Source organism: Callorhinchus milii, unplaced genomic scaffold (genome assembly GCF_018977255.1).
Source record: "Callorhinchus milii isolate IMCB2004 unplaced genomic scaffold, IMCB_Cmil_1.0 Scaffold10, whole genome shotgun sequence".
Classification (NCBI taxonomy): Eukaryota; Metazoa; Chordata; class Chondrichthyes; order Chimaeriformes; family Callorhinchidae; genus Callorhinchus; species Callorhinchus milii.
The window spans coordinates 8,245,920-8,271,372 of NW_024704751.1; the positions used below are offsets into that span (position 1 = coordinate 8,245,920).

Below are 25,453 nucleotides of genomic sequence, written 5' to 3' on the forward strand. Positions count from 1 at the left end.
CCGATGAGTCAGGCCGACTGTGCCGTCATCAGCAGTGCCCTGGAGTACTGCGGACCAGTCTGGCTCAGGAACCGGCCGAGAGACGGAAGAGGGTAGACTCCATCCTGACAGCCCACTGCCCTGCATGTCGTCTTGGGAGCCGGTTCAGCTTCCAGGAGACTCAGCTTCTTCTCCCCCCCACCCCCCCAAACCCCATTCAAAGACCGACCCCTAACTGTGGGATAAACACAGAAATCTCTGGGTACACAGTACAACAGGTCAGAGAGAGAGGAAAGTGAGTTCAACGTTTCAGGTCAATGACCTTTCGTCAGAACTCCACGTGGGACGTGGTGGTGGGGAGAGATCCTGTGGTCCTCCGACCGCTTGGGGTGGTGGTGGAGGGGGGAAGCACCGACTTCTCTCAGACCGTGAACGACCACTCTTGAGAAAAGCAAAGGGTATCGTTGGTTGCGGTTGGGGGCTGCGCTCCGGGGCGAGAGTTCCCATCTCCAAACAACCGGGAGAGCCGAGTTCCCGTCTCCAAAAAAAAAAAAACCGGGAGAAGCCGAGGCTGCGGCTGGAGATGGGGGAGTGCTGAGGGAGGGCGGCGGCGCTGAGCGGGGCCCGGAGAGTGAGGGGGGGGGAGAAAAAGAAAGGCCTGGGCCTAGGCGAGCGGAACGCGCATGCGCCACGGGTCGCTGCGTCTGGCGTTTGCCGCAGGAGCTGCGCAGCGGCGGGATCGGCGCGGCCCGAGCGTCCGCTTCAGCAGCAGCAGCAGCTCCTCCCCAGCCCGTCCCGCCCCGGAATTACTATGTAGTCCTGGCCGCTCCGCCGACAGTAAGTGACGCCGTTGCTGCGCTCCGGGGGGGGGGGGGGGGAACGGTTTCGGTCGCTTATACCGGCGGCGGCGGCGCCCGACAAACAAAGAGGGCGGAGGGAGGGTCGGCGGAACTCCCGCCCACCCGCCGGCTGCCGCCGACGCCGATTGGCTGTCCATCGGGCGCGCGGGGGCGGGACCCGCTCGGGTTCCGGTCTGGCCATTGGTCGGCGGCGCTTGTCCGTCAGGCGGGCGCGAGGCCCCGCCCCGCTTCCGGCAGGGCCGGGGCTGTCCGCTGAGAGAGCCGCTCTCAGTGCGTCTCAGTCAAGTCAGTCAGTCAGTCAGTCACAGGGCGGGCGATTCCTCCCCGCGGCCGAGCCCACCACCTCCACCTGCATGCGGTGGGGGGGCCCCCACGGCGCTTGTGGAGGGAGACTGCGGTCTTTGACAGACGACCAACCTGAGTGAGACTCTTCTTTGTGTCTGTCTGTGTGTGTGGGTGTCTGTCTGTGTCTGTGTGTCTCTCTCTGTGCCGTTAACTTTGTGGAGGTTCATGACAAAAAAAAACTGTCCGTTGGGGCAGAGGGTTTGAACCACGAAAACCGTTGGGATTGAACCGCGGCCTCAGTCAGTCAGTGAGTGAGTGAAGGAAGGAGCGACTCTCTTGTGTTTCGTTGGGGCCATTGTATTGTATGGTGTTATTTTTTGGGGGAAGAAAAGGGAGGAATGAGCCAAGCTCAGTGTTAAAGTGAACTTTTATAGCAGGTCAGGCTGACTGGACTGGACTGTCTGTGGCTTTGGTTTTTGTCAAGTCAACACCGACCCCCCCCCCCCCCCGACCCCCCCGATCCCCCCCACACACACCGACCCCCGACCACCACCTCCGCAAGTTTTTTAGGTGTTGACTTAAAAGATAGCGAATTCGTTGGGAAGGTAAGATAAAGAGTGTCAACTCTCCCCACACACCCCCCCCCCCGTCCAGTCCTGTCCCAGCTCCCCTCAGCTCAGCTCTGCTCTCCTGGCTTTTGTGTGGGAGAATCATCCCTGTTGCCTCGGGTGTCAAGTCAAGTCATTTAAAAAAAAAGGGGCTTTTAAAGGACGAAAAAAGAAAAGCGCTTTTTGGAGCACAATGTTCCTTTAAACGTCACACATCAGAGCAGATTGTGTGCGTCTGTCTGTCTGTGTGTGTGTGTGTGTGTGACTGTGTATGACTTGCTGCCTGCACCCCCCCCCCCCCCCCCCACCCCACCATCACCTCTCCTCCTGAAAGCCAACCCAAAGTCTGTCGCATCACATGAAGATTAATGTGGAAAGGGGGTGGGGGGGAAATATCACAGCTCTAATTGAATCAAGCCAGCCCTTTCCCCCAACCACCACCCCCCCTTTCCTCCTTCCTCCTCCATGGCAAGATCCATGAGAAATTGTGGTGCAGGCGGTGGCATAACCTTGTGGCTGATGCACGGTTTTAATCGGTCGAGGCAATCTGCAATCTTTACAGTACGCCATTGTTACAGGCATTTCCTCTTTACTATTTTAAAACCAGTTTATCTTGAATTGATTAGCAGGGAATCCAGCGTGACTAATCATTTGCGCAGAACGGCAGAGGGTGGTGGGGGGGGGGGGGGGGGAGAAGGGAGGCTGTCATTTGTGTATCTCCCTCCCACCCTCCCTCCCTCCCACCCTCTGCCTCTCTGGAGAATAACAATTAATTTGGTTTGCACGTCGCTGATGTGCTTGGATGACTTTCCGCGAGTGTCTGCAGATTGAAAAATCGAATAATGTGTCGAATGGCACCAGCCTTTGCAGGGTTTTATCTATCCACCTATCTGTATAATCAGTCCTGGCTTTGATCGGTCTTTATAAATATGAATCCGAAGTTCAAAAAGAAGCTTGCCCACCCCCCCCCCCCTTCCACACCCCCATTCCCCTTTGCAGGGGAGGGCTGAGGAGTGGATGGAGACTGTTATCTTTTACTATGGAGATAAGAAAATGGATTGCTGGCCTGTTTCTGAACTCCGCTGTAATGAGTCCGTTGCCAGGCAAATTTCATCTCGATCAGCTTAATCCTTGGGCTGTCATTTACAGGTCTGCACTTTTGTGACGCTGGCGGTGCGTGCAACGGCACCGACTTGGACTTAGCTGATGAACCGATTAGTTGAGAGGGTTGGTTGGAATTGTGGGCTTGCCCTTCCACGCAGAGAGCCAAGCTACGGATTTGAAACATTTAAAAAAAGCAGTAGTTTCCCTTCAATGGGCATTTGTTGACCTCTCCCACAGCTCATTATGTTGACCTAAAACAATTCTTACCCCAAGTTTAATCCTCAGTTTCCAGAAGCACACCAAGTTAACTAGGTCAGTTTTTTTTTAAGTAGCATCTTTAGCTAGAACCAATTTTTTGTTGTTAATATAAAAATGCTCTCACCTCTTCCACCTCCTCTCCCGAAGGTGTCTATTGTCTGGGAGTTTGGTTCTGATCAGCATTTGGCAGTGGCCATTAGTTGTCTGGGAGTCTTGAATAATTAGTGTTGGCAGATCATTAGAATCCAGGGTTACTACAATCAAGCTCAGTCCTGACCTTGTCCAGAATCCAACAGGGGTTTCTGGACAGTGCTCAAGAACAAGACCTTTGACTGGCTTTCCCTCCTGTAACCCCTGGGATGAAATCAGTTGTCATGCCCTTACTCTTGCCCCAGCTGAGATCAGCGAACTCAGCGCAGCTCAGGATTTGAATGAACCTGTGTGGCTCAGCTACATCTTGCTGAATAAATTCACTGAGTGATCAAAGGGGGCCAGAATTATTTTTTAAATATAAACGGATTCTGATTATCAGGTTTTATTGAATTGCAGTTTTTGAAAATCATCTAAGCCTGCAACAACTTTTAGAGATGTTGTCTCTTTTATTGAAGTATTCAGGGTCAAGCTTTTAAACTGACCTGAATAAACATGCCCCTGTCTTTAAAACTGACCTTAAGGCATGAAGTTGGTTTGACTTTTAACAGGTGTGCGAGTTAGAAAATGGATGCACTAGCTTTAGGCTGTGGTGCATATATTGTTCAGCCATTCAAAATGGAAAATATGTGCTAATAAACTATTCCGAGAAGGAGTCAGTTCACTAATTAAAGTTTGATAGTGCTGCAATAGCATTTCCATTTTCCAGAGGGGGGATTCAGACCAGCATGCTGTAAATTTTGGATGTGAACCAGCGTTCTGTCATTCTCAGAATTTCAATCCAAAAAGCTAATGGCTGTTGAGAATTTATCTTTCCCCAGCAGTTATTCTCTGTGGTGCAACTAGGAGAGGGATAACATGCTATTGGCAAGAGCCACTTGTTTTGCTGACTTGTGTCTTATCTAGATTTGATTACTCTCCAGTCAAATGTTATTAGTACTTGTGAATTGAATGGCTGCTGCTGACAAGCTGCCAGAATGCAGAGGTTTCCTGGTGCTCTTACCATATTATAATGAACACACTGCTGCCGCCGTGAGTCATTGGATATTAAGTTAACGTTGGAGTTTGGAGATGAAGAGCATGGGCAGCATATTTCTGTAGCTGCTCCCCATGTTATTTGTACTCTCTCTGAAAGGGATGCCTGGAAGTAAGGCTCAAATGTCCTTGCATCTTCTCAATTCCACTGCAAAGGCACCGGAGGTGGAAGAGTCTATCATCTAGCACCCCAATATCAGAAAGAGTTGGGATCAATCACTTTGTGACTTGAGAGCCCTGTGCTCTGTTGTCAACGTAGCCTCCCACAAATGCCAGCCACTCCCAAGAGATGCTGTGTTGGGTTGTGAATTAAAGGTGGTTTAGGATTTGTAAAGACTACAAACAAAAGACCAAGTTGAATTTGTGCCAGACACCAGTCTTTGGAGGCTTGTTTACTCGTTCCTGAATATTTTTTGTCTTGATTGATTCTCCTCTCTCCTCCCATTCTTCATCTTAAGGCAACAGTTCATGTTGGGGGTGCAGTTACATATAAGTTGTAGCCCTCTGCTACTTTTCTAACTAATCATTCTTCATGTGTGTGTGAGAGGAGGCTGTTCAGCTGTGAGCACATCACAGCGACTGTCCACACAATGCACTTGCTGAATAGCAATTTAGCACTTAACCATTATCGTCCTGACAAATGGCTCCTTCTACCATTACTGTGACATTGCAATCTCTGCTGCTCCCAGACCTACTTTATTTTAATTATGGTGCAAGGATTGCGAACTGCCCCAAATGACTTATTTTGCATTGAGCGCACTGATGTTATTTTTAAACAGCAAATTTATTACTTAATGCAAGTGTGTTATAAGTTAGTAAATTGACCAGTTTGCACTTCTGTAATTCTCAAACCTCTTTAGTCTCCTGAAATCCATTAAAACATTGTTTATTACTTCAAATAAATTGGTTTGATATTGGCAAGATATTCTTTTAGGGTCGTTTTTTTTGACCTGGAAGTGAATCAGCATTAACTGGAAATTCTATGTGTGTATCACGTACTTGTTTAATAATTAACTAGCAAATTCAAATTCAGTAATCATAACTGCAATCTCAAGTCCTCTGTCTGATTTGACACCCACTGGACCTAATTCCTGATTGCTCCAGGGTATTTATCAAGCACCTGTACTCATTTTAAGTTGTAGGTACATGGAAGGGAGGTGATTAAGAAGTCTTCTAACCTCATACAGTTGCTTGAATGAAAAGGAGGGGAAGTGTGCATGATCAAACTTGTGAATCATGTTGGTGCTAAACCGTAAATGTCTCTAATCCTGTAATGGAATCATAAACTGGAAAAAGAACAAGTGCTTTCTGCCAATCTGGGATTCGGTGTACTGGGACTGCTACAATAATGTTAGGCTGAGTGTACGTTGTTGAATAGTAAACTGGTAGCTAGTTTCTATTCATAACAGGAAGTGCTAGAATAGGTAACGTATTCCCATGATGAGGGTCATTCTTTTCATTTATAAAACTGGGATTTTTTTTTTAAAAATCAGTTTGTGCAGTGCTGCGTCATCTGTGTAATCAGGTAATGTCTCGGTTTGCCAATGGCTTTGTAATGCGAGGGAGAAATCAGACTAATGTTTGAAAACCGATGACACGTCAATTGGCTTCAGTGTTCCTGGGTCAGCAGGTGGAACATCAGCCAGGATTCCTGTTTGTTGTGCATTGACAGCTGGTGATAAATAATCTAGTGAGGTCAGAATTTGTACTGCATTTGAGCTTCCGTCCCTGTCTCTGTCCCTTCCAGTGTCCAGTGCCCTGATGCCACTTGACTGTTTGGGGTTACACTTGCAAAATAGCTCAATGGATAATGTACTGGATATGCCTGCAATCTTGAGTCACCGGTGTGAGAGCAGGGGAGAATTTTTATTTTTTGATGATGGTGGGTGAGAAAAACATACTGTAGGAGACATTGTTTAGGTGAGGTAGGGCATGGAATAGGATCCTCCTCAATGGAAGTGCAACACATTCATTGCTTGCATTGCTTTTGCTGGCCTGTTGAAGTAATTCCCAACTGTGTTCACAAGTAATTACTGTCAAATATAGTGACTGCATTTTCCTCCAAATACATAAACAATCATTGCACTTGACACAAATTACATGTGAAACACTAAGACATTTGGACCCAAGAGGAGCTATATCAAATGAGTGTGTCAGCCTGGCTTAGTGGTAGCACTCTCACCTCTGAGTCAGAACGTTGTGGGTTCAAGCTCCACATTGGGACTTTGAATCACATAGTCTAAGATGACACACCAATAGCCAACACATCCACGAAGTAAAATTGGTCACTAACTCCATGGCTGTCTGTGGGGCATTGGCGTGCACAAATTGGCTGCCACGTTTCACGCACAAAATACAGTCATTCCACTTTACATTATATCCTTGAAGTGCTTTGAGACTTCTAGACAAACGAATAAGATGCTATATCAAACACAAGGATTATTATTAAGAATAATAATTAATGATTACTTTTAATAATTATGATTACTTGTGTTACATTTTTGCCAACAAAATGTGCTTTCAATTTTGTCTAAGGCTGGGACACTGCAAAAGGCTACCATTTAGGCCAGGGTACCTTGTGTGCAGAACTTTGTAGTAAATGGTTAAGAATGTCTAACATAACTCTGATGCTGCAATTGTCAGTGGGACATGGTAAGTATTGGTTGTTATAGTCTCTGTCTTCACATAGCTGGACTCTTGATTGACTTTGTCATATGTGTTGTATTATTAAGAGTTTCTGGTACATTTTACAAGCAGGGATAGGTTGGTTGCTACTGACAACTAGTGTGAATCCAGGCTAATGTTTAATTACATATAATTAACTGTTAGTGCAAACTGTAGATGTAATTATGCAAAACAAATGGCAAAGTAAGAGAAAAATGTATTACACTTCGCGGTCTGAAATCCCATGGGTTCAAGGCAAATTCTGTAAATGGATGGGCAAGTGATTTCCTTTAGAAAACCAAATGTCATTTTTTGTTACTGGGTTCCATCATTCCTGAATGTAGATGGTGGAGGTTGGTGCCGAGTGATGATCTGTCTTGTGGCTGAAAAAGCAAAAATATAATCCTTTTTCTTGGTTGATGAGCATTCCAATCCATGATCCTTAGGGAAAAGAGAAGACATGGTGAGAGTGGGTTAGTGGTAGTTTTGTTTGTACTGGGTTCAGTCCATCGTGTGCTTGGGAATTAACAAATCCTCTCTGGAATAAATAAACTCAAGATTTCTGATTGAAGTCTGAGCCCACAAAAGAACCCGGGTGCTGAGTTCAATGGCATACTTCCAGTTTGGTTACAAAGCTATGTTAAATGGTGTGGAAAGATGCCATATCTTCCTACTTATTTGCTGGTGATGTTGAGGTTATTTTTGCATTTTTGTTGCTTTGGCCTTTCATTTTACTTGTATTGAATAATGATTTATGTAAGCTGGTAATTCTGCCCGTGGAGATTTTTCTTACCATTATTAAAGCACTGTACATGCATTAGGCATTTTTATGGGAGAGAGTAAGATGTGCAATTTATTTTATTGATGGTATCTGAGACGTTAGCCTCTGCATTCAAATCCCACATCACTTGTGGTGACCTTTTTAAGGCTGGAGTTCTCCATAGGAACCAGGTTAAATCTGTGCTTTGTAGTTTTAATCTTTCAGTAACGGAGTCTTCACAATGCAATGGATTATGATGTTCCTTTCAGTAATCCGCTGGAACCCGAGGCCTGCCCAGGCTGATGCAATTGATGATACTTTAGTCACTCTTCTGAAATATTTGGGCCAATTTCCATCCAGTGAGTGTAAGTCCACAGCACAGATATCATAAATTGATACTAAATTGGAAAATGGAGGCATTCATTTGAAGGCACAATTCAGCCTGAAACCAGACCTGAAACCATTGTAAAGAAATGTGTTTTAAATTAGCACTTAAATCAAGTCAGCTCCAGGTTTATCCTGGCTCACATTCGAATCGCCTACCTCAGGCTGGTGGTGATTCAAACACAGGCTAAAAAAAATCAGTTGCTGATTTGAGAGCAAATCTTCCAGTTTTTAATCTCTTGGTGGCACTTCTGTCTTCTTTTGCTCAGCCTGGTGTCTGGGCCACGTGGAAACCCATCACCATGTATAAAGAGTATCCAAACCAGACTGAGAGTTCCACATTTATATGCCACCTACACATGGAAATTTACCTGAAATAGAATGCGCACTCTCTCCCTGGAGGAACTCTTAATTCCAGAGAGTGTTTGGTGCAGGTTGGTAACAGCCAAGACTTTGGGACCCCAGAGTACGCTTTGGGGTAACTACTGGTATTTAGCCATTGTAATCAACATAGCACGCTGATGAGTGGACAGCGTGCAAGCTTTGTGATGCTTTGGGCCTTGGAAAGGGTGAGGTAACTGAGGGAGTTCGTGGCATGGCAATGCCAGTATTCGGAGGGGCGACTGCTAACCTCAGACACACATGCTCAGTCCAGGAAGGCCGAGCAGCCCACATCAATGAAGCTCATCAAATCGAGTGACTAGTAAATCTCCCCATTGGCCACCAATTTGGTGTTATTCATGGCAGGAATTAGTGGAAGTGATTTTTAAAAAAAAACTTAACATTTCAGGGAGTGCAACACTTAATGGATGCATCTGAAACGGTGAATATTCTTTATCAACCTAACCATGGGTTGTCTCGCTGATTAAATGTATTCATCATGCTGAGCAACATGAGCTTCCCGTTCAATGAACCAATACATACGTCTGTTCCCCAGGTACTGAACTGGTTTTAAAAATACATTTCTGAATGTTAGTGGAATGTCATCAGTCCTCTGTACAAGAAAATGCAAATAATAAAATGATATATATGCAGTGCTGTACCGTGGCCACAGCACCTGACTTGATGACAAGACTATTAGTCTGATGGATAGCTCAGGATAAATTAGATGTACGTGAAGTTCACTTAGTTTTGCCCCCACTCCCACCCCCTTCCAATTTCTTACTGACAAATGCTGAACTAACTGGGTGTCTTTGACATCTTGTCATTCTATAAAAATGCGTAGACACTTTATTTCTTTAGTGGGAGGAAGGAGAAAGGGGTAATTATCTCACCTCTTGTTTGAATGAATGGGCTCATTGTGTTGAACACTTGGTATGTGATGGCATGAGTGTGGTGCAGAATCATTGGAATAGCTGTGATGTAAGGACGTAGTGACGACAAGATCAGCCGCTACAGCAAACACAAAGATAATTAATAGATAAAGATGTGAGAAGTCCAAGTACTGTATTGATAAGAAACATAGGGTCATAGGACACTGGAAGTATGAGAAGGCCATTCAGACCTCAAACCTGTTGTGTTCCATCAGTTTATTTGGTCTTGTCCTGGCCAACAATCCACCAGATAAAATTGAACGTTCACTTCATATCTGTTAATGGGACATTGCTGTGTGTAATTTGACTGCCTCATTCACCTGCAAAGTGCAGTCACTACGCTTCACAGTAATTCCTGTGAAGTGCTTTTAAGATGTCTCGGTGATGTCAAAGGCCTGCTATATTAAATGCAAGGATTATTATTATATTATATCAGATCTTTCAATTACTAAAGCAACGCCTGTTCCCCAAACCCCTTAATAATGTTATTACCCAAGTCTTCTGGGATGGGCCTGTTGCAGGAAAATCTTATTAGATCTTAAACCATGTTAAATTCTCCAACCGGGGAAGCTGCAGGACTGATAACCACAACAACTTGCATTTATGTAGCAACCTTCACGCCGGATGGCGTCTCAGAGCGTTTAAAGCTGTGTTATCACAAATTTACAACATTCCGAGGTGCTATCCCCGCGAAGGGTGCTAACAAATGTAAGTTATTAAGGATCAATATTTAACTCCTATCTCTTACGGTAGGTGGTTCAGCATCCTTCTCTGCCCACTCCCGCAGCTGCTGTTTGATCGACCAGGTGGTATTTAAAAGAGAAGGAAAGAGATGTAAGGGATATTTTATTACCTTGTTCGCTGTGGAGTGTTTTAACCCCCACAGTGTTCCTTCAGCTGTCAAAAACGGAAGCTAATTGATGTTTATGTGGGAACAAAAATCTGTAACTTATTGTTTTCGGCGCTTAATTTTGAAGCTGCGTTCTTAGTTTTGGTTGTGATTAAGTTTTGTTTCTGCATTGATTATTTGAAGCCCTATGATCTCTGGAAGTTTGGGCTGCTTGACTCACCTCTGATTGTCAGTAACTTGTTATTCTGGAAGCTGTATACAAAGCCAGCTGGTCTCACAGATGCAAGTGAGAAGATAGATTATCTACCTGTATGTATGCCCTTCATTGAATCAAAAGTCACTCACCTCACAGAAGATTAGGTTAGTGAGAGATCCAGACGTTGGGGATTTCCTTTCAGAAATTCCTGTGGCACCATGTGATGTCCCAAATGACTTCCTGCGCAGTCTGTGTGTGACGTTGTCTCCCTGACACTCCTCGGGTTTTATTTTCGCCTAAATTAATAGGCAAATCCTGTGTCCTGCCACAACGGGAAGGCAGGCAGGCAGCTTATTGTGTGGAGGATGCCTTTGACTGGAAGAAGAAAGACTATTTATAGCTCAATTTTAATTTCAACATCCTCTACACATCGCAGGATATCGTCAGAGTGGTCTCGAAGAGGAGCTGAAACTCCAGCTGTGGAGACTGAGCAAGCCACTTGGACGCATTAGCTGCAGGAAGAGCGGCACTATAATGAATGGTGATCGCTCCAGATTGTAGGCTGACAAATTGTATCTATAGCCTCCTGTTTTTTTTAAGGTCTACCTCAGACACATCTGTGGAGCATGTGGAATGACCCCTGACTGATCCAAGAGGGTTTCTATCTATGGGTGTGGCAAAGAAGGATATCTTAAACATCGCCTCTGATTAGATGTAGCATTACTCGATGTCCTATCATATGAAGCATATAAATGTCCAGACAGCTGTAATGATTTTCTTCTGCCTCTGAAGCGCTTTTGGCATCAACATAATCAAATTTTCTTTCCAGCTCTTATTCATGAGGAGAATGGGGGGAACGAAGTGACTGCTTAACACAGATGAAAATATGAAATAAGTTGAATTAGTGAGATAGGAGCACTTTGGTTTGCACTGAGCAAACCAAGTTAGACAATCTGATTGGAATTATATTGCTTGTTATTCCATAAGGGCTAGAACCAAAGTGCTGCTTCCCAAGACAGAAGCTTACAAGAAAAAATATTGACTTGTATGAACATGAAGGCTTTCAAGTGCGGTCGACACTCTAGGAACGGTGATGTTTCTAAGCTGGACTGAGCAGTGGGGCAATCTTGGTTGAGTAAATAGTCTATAATAATATTTGCATTTTATACAGTGCCCAAAGTTTCTGTGTAGTGACTGTGCATTAGCACATGAATGAGGCAGAATAGCATTACTCCACAAACCGCCAAGAAGTTTCGTCTACCAAGGAATCTGTGACATCCACCTAAACAGACATGATGGCCCCTCGGCAGAGTCATCTGCGTTATCCCAATGTCATTATCTGAAGCGCTCCGGGACGCTACCCTGCGTGAAGGTTGCTATATAAATGCAAGTTGTTGACGTCATCGTAATGTGAGGCCTAAACCCACAACCTCCTGATCTAGAGGGTAGAGTGCTACCAACTGAGCCAGGCTGACACCTATAATCGTCTGCACAGGTACTGGGAGGAATGAATTTTAGTTGGAGGCATGTCATTGTCGTCCGTTTTCCTCCCCCCCGCCCTCAGCAAATTTGAGTTTGCTGGTTTGGATTGGAGATGGCTTTGAGTTTGTATGTCCTAAAGGAAGCATTCACATGGATTTAAAAATAGTGGATTTCAAATATTAAAATGTCCTTTACAAAATATTACGTCTGCAGAGATATTCCAGGTGAACTTCCTTTCCATTAGTCAACTCCACTCAGCCCCCTGCTGAAAATGACCTGACACACGCTGGGAGTTAATGATAAGGCTCATCCAAAGCGAAATTAATTTGGAACTCTTTGCCTTAAAGGTAGCTAATTTGGGTGAAATTTGCCTGCTAAATGATCCAAACTGCTTTGAGTTTGAAGATATTTCTTTCCCCCCTTGGTTACTTTAAGTTATTTTTATGTATCGTCGAGAGAATTAGTCAAGTGGAAATTTTTATTGATGTTTCTGCACATGCCAGTGACTGAGCTAGCAGTTTAATGATTCTAAACTGTCTGGAAAATAACTTGTTTATCTGGTAAATGACACTTCTGCCTTCCAGCTCACAGGCCTGAGCGAGGATCCTTGTGACCCTATTTCTGAGCTTCGGTTCTGCTGAGGGCACAGTTCCATTGTCTGGTGTGTTTTTTTATTGATTATTGCTCCAGGCCCATTGTTAGCTACTTCTGAGTGGCTTAACAAATGTATGCTAATGAAGCGTTTTAAATTCACCCTACCAAATCACTCAAGTTTTCTTTCTGTAATCTTACATTAGGTGTACTGCTTCAGACTCCTTTTATGCTTCAGTTTTCAGGTGGTTGTCTTGCAATCAATGAACAGCAAGTGCAGCATTGTTGATTCTCAGTGTTTTATATTAAAATATGAATCACTTGGTTTTTAAATAGTTTGAGCTTGGGTAAAGAATTGTTCATCAAACTCCTTATTTTCTCCAGAGCTGGCTTTCCCTTTTTCTTTTGACCCCATTTGATTGTATTCCATGTGGCAGGCAGTCTATTAACACCCGGGAAATTGAGCCGTTACACAGAGGGTTTCTATGTTTCTGAATTAGGTGCTATTCTTTGGCAATTTAATTTGCAATTAAATTAAACTCAACAAAACATTTGATGAAACTCAACAAAACATCATTAAAAAAAACATGGTTTTTAAAAAAAATGTCAGCCTCCACGACTCCTTTCAACATCTTCTCACCTTCAGCTCTAACCTTCTCAACATCCCCAGCCTATCTATCAAACTCACCGAACCAGTGCACAACCTCAATATCTGATTAGACTCTCAGTTATCCTTCCTTCCCAATGTTCGGTCCCTGACAAGATTGCCTTCCTCCACCTCCGCCATATCTCCCACCCTATCTCACACCAAATGTTGCCAAAACCCTCATTCACGCCTTTGTCACCTCCCTCCTTGATTTCTCAAATGGTCTCCTCGCTGCTCCGTCAGCCACAAAGTCCAAGATAATCCCTCCAAAAACCCAAAACAATAATAAATTGGTCATTTTCAATCTACGACTGTTTGTGGGACATTGCTGTGCGCAATTGGCTGCCGCGTTCGCCCACAAATATACAGTCAATTCACTTTACAGTGTGTTCTGTGAAGCGCTTTGGGGCGTCCTCCCGACGTGAAAAGCGCTATATCAAATGCAAGGATTATTATTAAGATACAAAACTCTGTGTTTCATACAACTCATCCCACTAACACAGGCCTGCTGTGTGCCCCTTGACCTGTCCACCACCATTAGTGGCCGAGCCTTCAGCCATTGCACCTCTGGAGCCCTCCGCGTCGCCCCTTCTTTATTATGAATCCACGTTCCTCAGCGGGTCTTGAACTTGAAGGTTGCCAGCTTTAGTCAAACAGTTCCCAGTAGTCTGAAGATCCAATGGGTATGGTAACGTACCTCAAATCTTAGTTTGTAAAGCTTTCTGTCGACACTCCTGTGTTAATAGTATCCCTGTAATATTCAAACGTTCAAACTCCACATGTTTTCAGATCTCCTGCTAAGATGGAAAATAATGCCGCACACTGTTTAATGACTGAAAAACATCAAAAGCACTCATAAAATACAACAAACTAACTATAACTTGGAAATGCTAAAGCCAACTGTTTGTACTGGCCTGTAGTAAACAGCATGTTATTGGGGGTAGTTGCTACATTTAAATGCTCGTTATTTGCAGTAGTTTCTTGTTTTTTCCCCCCTCTGATATTGCTGTAATCGGGACCCAGTTCTGGAATCTCCGCTGCCTATTTATATTGCTGGCTCTCAGCGGGAGCAGTTCAATGGCATTTATTTATGTGGGGGTGGCAGGGCGGCTGTTGTTTGGTTATTGCAGTGCCAGTGAATTGTTCCCAGCATGGAGCTTACCCCAAGGTGAGGGTACTTGAAACCAGGACTCCGTGAGACTGCTGAATTAATTGAGTTTATAGTGAACTGAGATCATATTTCAAGTTTAATTGGCTATATAAGCTGTATATAGTCTAAGGCCTGGCATAAGGCATAGCTTTCGCTTGCACTGTGCCTCTGCATTTCTACTAATGGACACTATCTTGTGAAGCAGAGTCGCTTTGGTTTATGTGTGCACAGGTGCTAGTTGCCTGTAGGCTCTGACCTAAGGATAATTTAATTGTGTGTAAATCAGGATTTCACAAATTTCAAGTCTCCAAATTAACCCAATCTAAATTTCCTACGATTTTAATCAGATGCCTCCCAGCGCTGGAAAATGCTAAGGGTGATCATTCCAATTATTCCTTCCCTGAAGTGCCCTGAGCAGGACTCTGTTTATCGAGTTTGGTCTCTCTCTCCCTATTTCTCTCTGTGAGAAAGTGTAAGTATGAAGCTAAGGAAATTGCAGGTTCTATTCTCTGTACAGAGCTGTACATGATCTCAGTGAGGGCAGCAATTGGACTAGATGTGGGTGGAAATAGGGCAAGGCTTCCAGTCCCTTGTATTAAGGAGTATTTCAGCTCTCTGGTGCTAGGTCATCTTATCCTAAAATCATCCTAACAGTGGGCTTAGCAAGACAGGTACACTGGGAAACTTGCCAGGCAGCCGTCTCCACTGGCTCCCTATCACCGAACAGATCAACTTCAAGATCCTCACACTCGTGTTCAAATCCCTTCACTCCCTGGCACCTCTCTACCTCTCCGACCTCCTCACTCCCCAATCCACCACCCGGCGCCTCCACTTGATCGGCACCAGCCTCCTGCTTCTGCCTCACACCCTCCTCCCCCACCATCAGAGGTCGTGCTTTCAGCCACTATGCCCCAAACCTCTGGAACACTCCCTCAATCACTCCCCCTTGCCTCCTCTTTCAAGTCCTGCCTGAAAACTTTCCTCTTCAACCGTGCTTACGGCCACCTCCCCTGGCTCAGTGACTGGCTCCGCCACTGTTAAGGGCTCTGAGATGCTACCTTGCATGGAGGGCGATATATAAGTGCAAGTAGTTGTTGTTGATGCCTCAATGGCTAGCTATGACGTTTTAGCTGGTTAAACTCTAGCAGTGTCCAATGCACACTCTGGAGACTTGGCTCTTGCCAAACTGCACCTAATATTTTCTGGAATTAGGTAAGTGGGTTCTCAGTTTTGCACAGTATTTTATGACGGTTCATAAATGTGTTTCTAATATTAAGGGCAATAGTTAGTGCCTTGGATTACTTAGAACTCTGGTTGAAGTGTCAGTGTAAAATTGACACTCAGCAAATATTTTATGTCTCACACATTTATCTTGCTTTAAAAACCAAGCCAATGGTTTGGTATAAATCAGCCACTGGGGTGATCACTCGGATGGGAGTTGACAATATTCCTATCCATAAATTAACACACAGCTTCTCCTTTGCCTCTTAAAGATTTGAACTAATTAGGATTGATTTTTCTTAAAAACAACTCATCGCAATATAATAATTTGATATGCGGCTTGAGCTCAATACTATTGAAGAAAGCTACTAACGTGTCTTTGTTCTGATCCACCATTGACTTCATTTATTGATCTAAACTGATTCAGTTCACTTCTGACCCAGGCCTTTGATGTGTGTGCTAAAGTTTAGCCAGTGAAGAGGCTGTGTCTGCTATCAACCTGATTGCTTGAGATCTGATAGTTTTTAGGAGCCATTAACAATTTGGAATCAAATAATAGCCCATGCATTTGATAGTACCTTATCACACCATTGAGCCATCTCAAAGCACTGTAGGCTATCCTGTAAAATGTAGTGACTGTTATTGTAGGCAGATGCAACAATCAATTTCTACACAGCAATATCCCTCAAACAGCCATGCTGCAAATGAGCAATTTTATTTTGGGGGATTGTTGGCCAGAACACCAGGAGAAACACCCTTCTTGTTTCGAATAGTGCTGCGGAAACTTTAACATCCACCTGAACAGGCAGATGGGATCTTGGTTTAATATCCCATCAAAAGGACGCCATCTCTGGTAATGCAGCCACCCCCCCAGCACTGCATTGTAAGTGTCAGCCTAGATTGTGAGCCCCTTAATACTGCACTAACAGAATGTTTGGCTGGGACCATAGTGGTATACTGAAGGGAGGAATCCCTACCCATTAGGTCAAATACCTCAGAGCTGTGGATGTATTCATTTAGTTGGCTTTGCAACTACGAGTGGAATTGTCCAAATTCCGCTTAATGAACTAAGTTAAATTATCCATTGGCTCTAGGAATAGCGCTGACTCTTTACTGGTGATAATGAGAATCGTTCTTTGAACTTCATCAGAAAAGTGAATTAATTTATTGGATGAAAACGGGTTTGTTCCCACTGAATACTGATGAGAAACCTTGAACGGATTGATTCTAGTGGGCCCCTTCAAATTCTGAGTCTGGTGGTACAACTGTGGTATTTCTCACCATCTTGAAAATTGCCTCACCATGGTTTTGCGAATGTCAATAAGTCTGCTGTGCTATTTTACTGTTAACCAGGTTGCAGCCTTAATTGCTTCTGTTTTCATTTTAAATCCAGTTCAAATCGATTTCTGAATCGCTGTTTAGAGGATTTGTAGGCTGGAGGCAATTGGAGACTGTCTGAATGTTGATGGCTCGGTGCAGATTGTCTGTGCAAGCTCATTGTTGTAGGTCTGGAGAGCTGGCTTATGGCAATGGGGCTAGTTTATATTTACAGGAATTTTGAATGCTTGAGTGTGTTAATACTTTACATTCTAACCTCGCTATTCTGCCAAAGTACTCTTGAACCCTTTTATGACCAACAGTTTAGAAAACACTATTTTAAAAGCACTGAAGATGGCATTTCTCTTTTATTAAACTAAGGCCTAAACAAAGCCCTATTATTCTGAGAGCATTTCAGCCACAAGCAGTTCAGTGTCCTTAAACTACCGAGGTCCCGTCTGCCTGTTCAGGTGGACGTTAAAGATCCCGGTGCCTGTCAGGATTGGTTTAGGAAATGTAGTGAATTCTGTAAGAACATTTAGTTTTGTGCTCATTTGGGAGGCAGTGAGCAGAGGCCAAAATCCTTGTGACCAATGACACAGGAACCATTGGAAAGAAAGCCACTCGAGAGGCTTTAGACTTAAGAATAGAATGTAACTGAACTCTTTCGACGTCTTCTATAAATTTGTTGTCGTCGTCGTCTTTCCCCTCCTTTTCCTCATCTCCCGCTACGTTTCCTCTTTCTCTGCTTCCCCCCCCCCCACATCCGAAAGTATTTGTGTCAAACATTTGTCCTCTTCCTTACAGTGTGTTGGAGTGAACGTGCCGTGTGTTGATGCTGTTGTGCAATGCTGGCCTGTCTTCGAAGACCAGGTGATCTCTCCCTGCAGCTCCTTTCTCACACGCAGATGAACACTGGACTTCAGAAATGTAAGTATCAGGAGGATGACATGATGAATTCCATTTCATTTTTTAATCCAATATCACAGCTTGATCTTTCTGAAGATCTCATTTCTTTTTGCATCACATGTCTTGGCCTCCCATCACCTGTCAACATTACCTTGCTGTTGCACAAGGCTCATCAATCACTTGTGTGAAAATCTTGAGTGCGTTTAATTGATGCGGCTTAGCTTTTTTTTAAGCAAATACTTGGGTGTCTGCAGCCCTGCCTGCAGAGAGGTAATGCTGTGGCTGATACCACAATGGAAGAAATTAGTAGATATTTCTGTAAGTGTTATCTTGTTTCCTAGTATTTAACTTTTGAATGTGTCCATGCGATGAGGTAAAAGGAGCATTACAGCGGGCTAAGGTTAGAACAGTAGACATTGGCGGGGTGTGACAACACTACATCAACATGTCCTCGGCGACATGGAAACAAAATGGCTGCAGTTTGCTTTGTGGAACTGATTTCTTGCAGGAGCAGCCCCGACACCCTACACAGATCCATTATTTAAGCAATTGGCCAGCCAGGCAGTTTAATTAACCTCATTAGCATTGTGCTGAAATGGCAGACTGGAGTGGCCTTTCTTCGCCATTAAAATGTAACGGATTTCCATGTTTATCAACCGGCTTCCTAATTCACTTCAGAAAATCAAAACTGGAACAGCTTTTTAAACGGTTGGAGTGTCCAAGCCACCTGCAAATGTGGGAGGGGGGAGAATGGATATTGGCAGAAGGAACTAGACAGAATCTTCATCAAAATGAAATGATGTGGTATACAGAGATTTGGTGCCAACATGAACCTGTTCATAAAAAAAGGCACCTTACACCTTTTTTTTGTCAGATTTTGATCTGAAAAAAAAAGTGTAAGGTGCTTTTTTTTTAAGAGCATTTGTTTGTAACCACTGATCCATCGGCCTGAGGAGTAAAAGGGAACATTATGAGTAAAGAAGTGGTTGGAGACACTTATTTTAAAGACCTGTGTATTACGGGAGGAGGGGGAAAGACTGAGGGAGTTTCTGCATTAAGGTCCTGGGAAAAAATGAAGTGTAATTTAAGAAATGATCCAAGCTTTCATGACTTTAAAAACTGTCAATATCCTGCATGTCAGTGCTATATAAATGCAAGTACTTGTTGTTGATATATGGATGTTGGGGCAGGAGTTTGAAGGGCAACATGGATCACTATTAGGATGAACATCAGGCACAGTTCCACAGGAGAGAGAGGCTGAAAACAAGGCAGGGACTATTTTGGAGATCTTTCTTGTGAACAGTGAGAGAGACTCCATTGGGGTTTGTCAGAATCTAGGGAGCGAAGGATCTGACTGAGGATGAACTTTGTTTGTAATAGTGGAACAAACTTTTTTGCCAATAACAACAAATTACAATACATAATTACACTTGTATAGCACCCTTCACGTCGGAAAGACGTCCCAGGAAGCTGGACAGTTGGGCTTTTGGACCTGAGCTGGGAGTTGGAGTGGAGAGCAGGGGGGGATGGAGGTGGGAGGGTGGCCGAAGGCATCGTCAAAGAGGAAGGTTTTTAGACGGGACTTGAACGAGGCGAGAAAAGGGGTGAGGCAAAGGGATTGTGGGATAGAGTCAGAGATCAGCCTTTTTAGCACTAGCATCGGGATCAACAAAGGAGTAGGTAGACATTCACGTGAGATTGGAAAAGTTAAGACAGGTACCAGCAGCAAGACCACACTCTTTTCAACAAAACTGCAGCTCTTGATCCCTCAACCTGACGAGATGCCTGGTGGGATTTTTATGAGGGAGAGCGTAATGGGAAGGTGTGATTAAAGCAAGCTGTAACATCTGATGGCTGCAGAACGCGAAGGATTAAAATCTTCTTTGCCATTCAAATTCAGGCCAGAGAAATCGTTCTAAAGATGTAGTATTTTCTTCATGAATGGAACAGTAAGCTGGACATTTTTAGCTGTTAAACTCCAGCAGTATAGAGTGCATACTCCGGGGTCCCCAAGTCATGGCTTTTGCCAACCTGAGCGTAAACTCTTTAGGATTAGATAAGTAGAGTGTATCCCTCTGGGTTGAGAGTGTGCACTCCAAGCTAGAATCTGAAACAGGCATATGTGGAACGCTCAGTAGCTTGGTTTGGAGATTTTTAACTGTGGTGATAGGTTATCTCATATGTCAGACACCTGGCTGGCCGAAAGAAAGACAAAGTTCATCTATTAGTGGAGTAGGAAATATTACTTGTTAAGAATGACAGCACTTTGAGCTGTGAAGTTTGCAGATATTCTATGCAAATTGATGGATTAGTTTTACAGAGGTGTAAAACGGCTAAGCGGATTTTTAGTTACTGATGGATGATGAGTACAGTCTCTTGGCTCCTACTGCTTAGCAACTGAATGGAATCGACAGAGCCCACTGCTAGCACTCATTGTAAATGCCTGGATACTGTACTTCCTTCACTGTCAGTAAAATATAGTCTCATCTGATGGGAAATGCTGTTCACCTTCCCCCTGGAGACATCACAATAAAATCAGTGTCTAGAATCTGCAGCTGCACTTACATTTTATTTTATTTGTTGACTAAAGCAAATAATCTGGTGAGCAGCAATTATTTCTGGCATAAACCCTACCCCCAGAGATGTTTACAGTGTGCTAAGACCATTTCAGAGCACAGAACACACCATCCACACAGCATTTAGAAGGTTGTATTTAGGTAGGTGTGAATAGGGGCATATCCGATTGCCGCTACAGGGAATTACATAGCATAACAAGTAAGATTATCCAACAAAAGCTTGCAAACGAGCCCCTTTTACAGGAATCTTTCCTGTTGATTGTTCCATTTCAATCCAGAAACTGGTGAATGAGTGTAAATTGTTTAATGCTCTTGTTTATAGTGTGGGAAAGGGATGTTGGATTTGTATGTTAATTCCCCCAACGCCCAACATCTGTTGAAGATGAAATACCAAACTGGCAATTTTCAATCACCTGAGAGAAAGAACAGTCCAGCTCCTCGCCATTAACTGGGTTATAAAGGCCTCCTTGGTTGCGCTCATCACCTCAGACACAGGAAGAGAGAGAGAGAGAGATTTGGCTGGTATTCCACCCACTTGTATTACCGATGTTATAGCTCAGTCTATAATGTGAGACTCTTCTCCACTCTGGTAGTTGGTGTGCAAGAAAATAAAATCTTAAATCCACTGTATCAGAGGGTGTCCGACACTAGTTTCTTACTGTGACTAAAATTTCTTACAATAAAGAGACAAATTGGTGGTGGAGGTGGGAGGTGTCTGAAACTGTTTGCTTAGCAGGTACCTGAAAGCATTCTGATAAGAACATATTTCAAATCCTTGTTTGTCGCAACTTTTTCTGTGTTTCAAGAAGACATTGGTGGTTTGTTTTTTTAAATGTAAATCTATTGTCGATAGTTTGGGACCAGTTTTTCAGTATAATTGTTGGATTGGTGTTTGAAACAAATAGTCTCCGTGCTATTTTTTTCACAGAATCATCATTGTGCTGGTGCTTGCTCCCCTTTTGGAACTCTCTAATCCAAGCCGTGCCTTGTGACATCCTCCCCACGTAAAAAGGCGCAATATAAATGCAATTTGTTTTTGTGCTAGTGCTAACTACACCATGGAATTCTGTACTTTAACTCCATTCCCCTACTCTTTCCCCATGTTCTTCAATTTTTTTTCCAACAATTTATCCAAAGTATTTATTGCTCAAAGTACACAGCGCAAGGATTATTACACGGCTTTAAATCTCGTCATGGGTGAGGTTTGCAGCGAACTTATTTTTGGAACCCTCACAAATTAGACCCTGTTAGAAAGTAGTTGAGGAATTAGTGTCGAGGGACATTGTCTCAGGATTGCTGGTAGATTCTCTTCACTTGGAGGGTTGTCAAGATTTGGAATTCAATTCCCACGAGTAGCTATTGAGGCCAGATCAATACAAGTGTTCAAAAGAGAACTGGATAAGGACCTGAAGAGTAAAAACATTAAGGAGTGTGGGAAGAGAGTTGGGAAGTGGGATTAATAAGAAGCAAAAGTGATTTAGAAAAAAACCCAGCAACATTGATGCAGACATGATGGGTGGAGTGACTCCTCTGAGCAGGAAATGTCCGTGGGGTAAAATCTGCAGTAAACAGAACATTCCTTCAATAAATTAAGGAAACTCCATAGCAAGCGAGGTGTTGTCTGGCTGAGTAAATTGGATCGGGTCTAGATTAACGAGCCACAATGCAGGAGCCTGAGGCACAATGGGGTGGGTGGGGGGAGTCGTAGCTGTCACTTACCATGTTTTCTCTCTCTCTCTCTCTCTCTCTCTCTTCCTGCGTTAGGGGAAAATACACAGAAGATGAGATCAGCACAGCACCCAACCCCAGCAGAATTGGACGCGTATGCTAAGAAAGTTGCCAATAATCCACTGACTATTAAAATCTTCCCAAACAGCGTCAAGGTGCCACAGAGGAAGCATCTCCGTCGCACGGTGAACGGATTGGACACTTCAGGCCAGCGTTTCAGCCCATACCCTACTCAGGCCAGCTCGAATCGCGGTTTACTTGCAATAGTCAAACTCCCCACGAAAAGAATCGTGAAAGATTTTGACGGAAGTCGGGCGCGATTATTGCCGGAGGTCGCCATGAATCCCCCTTCTTCTGCTCTCTACGCTGCACCCAGCACTTTAAGCCACCCCCAGTCAAACCCGCTGCTGCAACCAGGTTTACATGGATATAGGAAGATGCGTCCTGACGCGGACGCTCCACCCAACGTGACTGTGTCTACCTCAACCATTCCACTCTCCATGGCTGCTAACCCGCAGCAGAGCAGGCCGTCTGACTTGAACAGCATCGTGCACCAGATATACCAGATGTGCCAGGCCAGCGCCAGCCTTACCACTACCTCAGTCTGTGAGGGACAGATTGCAAACCCCAGCCCCATCAGCCGCAACGTGTTGATCCACGCCAGCAGTAGGGTCTCTGGCCATAGCGTCCAAGTCCCGCTCCCCACCTGCATTGTAAACCCAGGAGACCCAACTGCAGCCATGGCTGCCATTGCTTCGGGTGGCCTCGCCATGGGGAATATAAACAGGATGCCGGTGGGTTACCATAACGATGTGGATCCCGCGACGTGGCATCAGCATCAGTTAGCACAATTACAGCACCTGACCAGAGATGCTGCCATTGCAGGACTCCCCAATAAACTCCCCCGAGAGGTTCCCGGGTCCGGATTTACCAGCAAGACATTGAATTACCCCGCAGAGCTGTGCTTGGGCCAGCCTTTCACCCTGAAGCCTCCAGGGGATAAGTTGTCTCCCTCGCCCCCAATCAACGGAATGCAAGGCGGCCTCGCTTACTCAAACGGGCAGTACTTTCAACCGGTCTGGAACAACATCCTGCCAACCCCCAACAGCGACAGCTCTGGTTCTCAGGACCTGGGCATGGTGTTTCACGGAGGTCCATCAGTCCAGGTGGATTGCATAGCAGGGACTCACTTCCGAGCTGGTTCCTCCGGCCAGACAAACATGCTGCAGACCATGGATTACCTGGGTGGGGACTACCAAAACTCCTGCTTTAGGGATCAAACTATGGGGATGATGGGGAAGGTCCACCGGCCCCCCATCAGCCGAGGCCCAGAACCAAATGTTAATCAAAATAGTCATATCCACCATCCCGTGTATAGATGAGCCATGTCGACCCAACGGTGCTCTCGTTCGTCTTAATAGCAACTGGGTAATGTTCCTGTGCGAGTGCTTTTGAACGCTAAACTTGTCTGTCAGTGTCTGACATTTTCTTTTAAGGAAGGAAGGCAGGCAGGCTGCGTGCTGGAGGCGAATAATAGGCGTGGTGGTGGTGGGGTGGATGCCGTAGCTCGTGCTCTCCTCACCTGGGAATTAGAAGCTAGCATATTCCCGAGGGCAGAGGGAGGGGGGGGGGGGGGCAGAGAATGCAAAACAAATGTAATCTTGTAAGTCAATCGGGGCCCAGAATCTTCGACTTGCAACGAGGCGTGAAAAGCTTAGCAATGTGCCATGGTGATATTCTGTACCCATTCCCCTATCGGTTTATTGCACAATGGTCCTATTGGAACCGGGACAAAAGAGGAGGAGCTCGATTACAGTACTTGCGGAATGCAAAGCTTTTGTTGCAGTACTGCAACAGGGGGGAGGGGGTGAGCGAAGCTTTTCCATCCTACCAATGGGTTAATTTCCCACCAATCTTTTTTTACCCCATTTGTACTTTAATTCTTAATCTCTGAGCAGCAGAGGGTCCCCTCAAACCTGATGGACTACGATCAAAAAGGCACAGATTAGGAACTCTCAGGCGTGGGCGGAGAGGCTGCGTGCATTTTGACGGGTCCCAGCAATGAAAATCGGATTTCAAATCAAAATGCAGGATTGCCACTCCAGATGAGTGAGGTGTGGGGAGCGGGAGAAATCAGTGTTTATTATAACGTTCAATCTAAATTTTATTACACCAGTTTCTTGCAAGTGCTTTGGTTTTTGTAATAGTTCCAAAAAGAAACCAAGCTTTTCCCTTTTTGATTTTTTTTTTTGCCTCCCCCCACCCCTTCCCTGTGTGAGAATTTCACCCTCTTCACCCTGTGTTTTTACAAGGTGCTGTCTATCCATGCCTCAGTGGGAAAGTGCCCATGCGTAGCTATGCAGGCACGGACCTGTTCTGTCACATTGTGCTGAAGGTCTCCTGTCAACAATGTGCCGTCTATGCTTATAGTGGAAGGAAAAGGACAAGTGGTAGTCCATGGGTGGGTCGGGGAGTACAATTGAAAACTATTGCTAGCTAGTTTGTGAACCTCTGCTTCTCACTGCCCACTTTCCTTGTTTTCCCATATATGCCGGTGTGCCATAGTTTAATCCGTTGGGTGCACCCACGCACTGGCTTGGAGAGGGGGGAGATTGAACGTGCCAAATATTTCTTTATTTAACTGTGATCGAGTGCTACTAGTCATTTGTCGGTGACAGTAACCTGTCACTATTCTCCCAGTGGACGATACTGTACTGTCTTAAACTCCCAGAAGTAGACGCACAGATTTACATTTAACCCCAGAAAACCATGGCACTGTGCTTTTTTTTAAACAAAATTTGCTTAAAGTGAAATGAGTCACTGTTTAAGGAGTCTTATTTCGAAATCTGTTTTGAAGACCTGTTGCTGGGGATGAATGGAATGAATCCTCAGCTGATGTAATTCTTTACTCTTTAATTGAGGTCTCGACTTGCAAGTTTAATACTGTAATTTAATGATTTTTTTATTTAACTGCAGACAAGTTTTCCGGCAAAAGTATTCGATGCATTTTTTTTCTTTTTCATACACTGGCTGAACATGCTAATACTACTGTAACTTTTAAAATTATTGTACTAATTCTGTATGAATGTTGCCCGTTAGTGAGGGTTTGAGTAGTATTGTGTATGAGTGGTCCTTACTGGCACCCGCAAGTCATTAGTCTCCCTCACATCCCATTGAAAAGCCTTAATCTTTGCTGCCCCTTGAACCTCCCTTTGATTGTTTATCTTGAGAGCATGGTTGAAAATGGTAAAGCTGATGTTTTTCAGTGTAAAGTTGAGGTCGGACAAAGATGGTTCTCGATAGATTTTCTTTAAAACCAATGGACATTGCTATTTTATTCCGAATGTTTCTACATCTGTAGTTCAGGGCTGTATGTAACCATTTTTT

General features: G+C 44.4%; 1 protein-coding gene across 2 annotated transcripts; it reads left to right on the forward strand.

Moving 5' to 3' along the window:
* Positions 1 to 785: 785 nt before the first annotated feature.
* On the forward strand, positions 786 to 23,584 carry fam222ba (family with sequence similarity 222 member Ba). Of its 2 annotated transcripts, none has more exons than XM_042338410.1 (3): positions 786 to 816; positions 17,661 to 17,783; positions 22,103 to 23,584. In XM_042338410.1, the coding sequence occupies exons 2-3, from the start codon at positions 17,702 to 17,704 to the stop codon at positions 23,446 to 23,448; spliced, it is 1,428 nt and encodes a 475-aa protein (XP_042194344.1). In that variant the 5' UTR covers positions 786 to 816; positions 17,661 to 17,701; the 3' UTR covers positions 23,449 to 23,584. The 2 variants fall into 2 exon arrangements, with proteins under 2 accessions (XP_042194344.1, XP_042194343.1); XM_042338409.1 differs by lacking the exon at positions 786 to 816 and adding an exon at positions 1,082 to 1,260.
* The last annotated feature ends 1,869 nt before the right edge of the window (positions 23,585 to 25,453 follow it).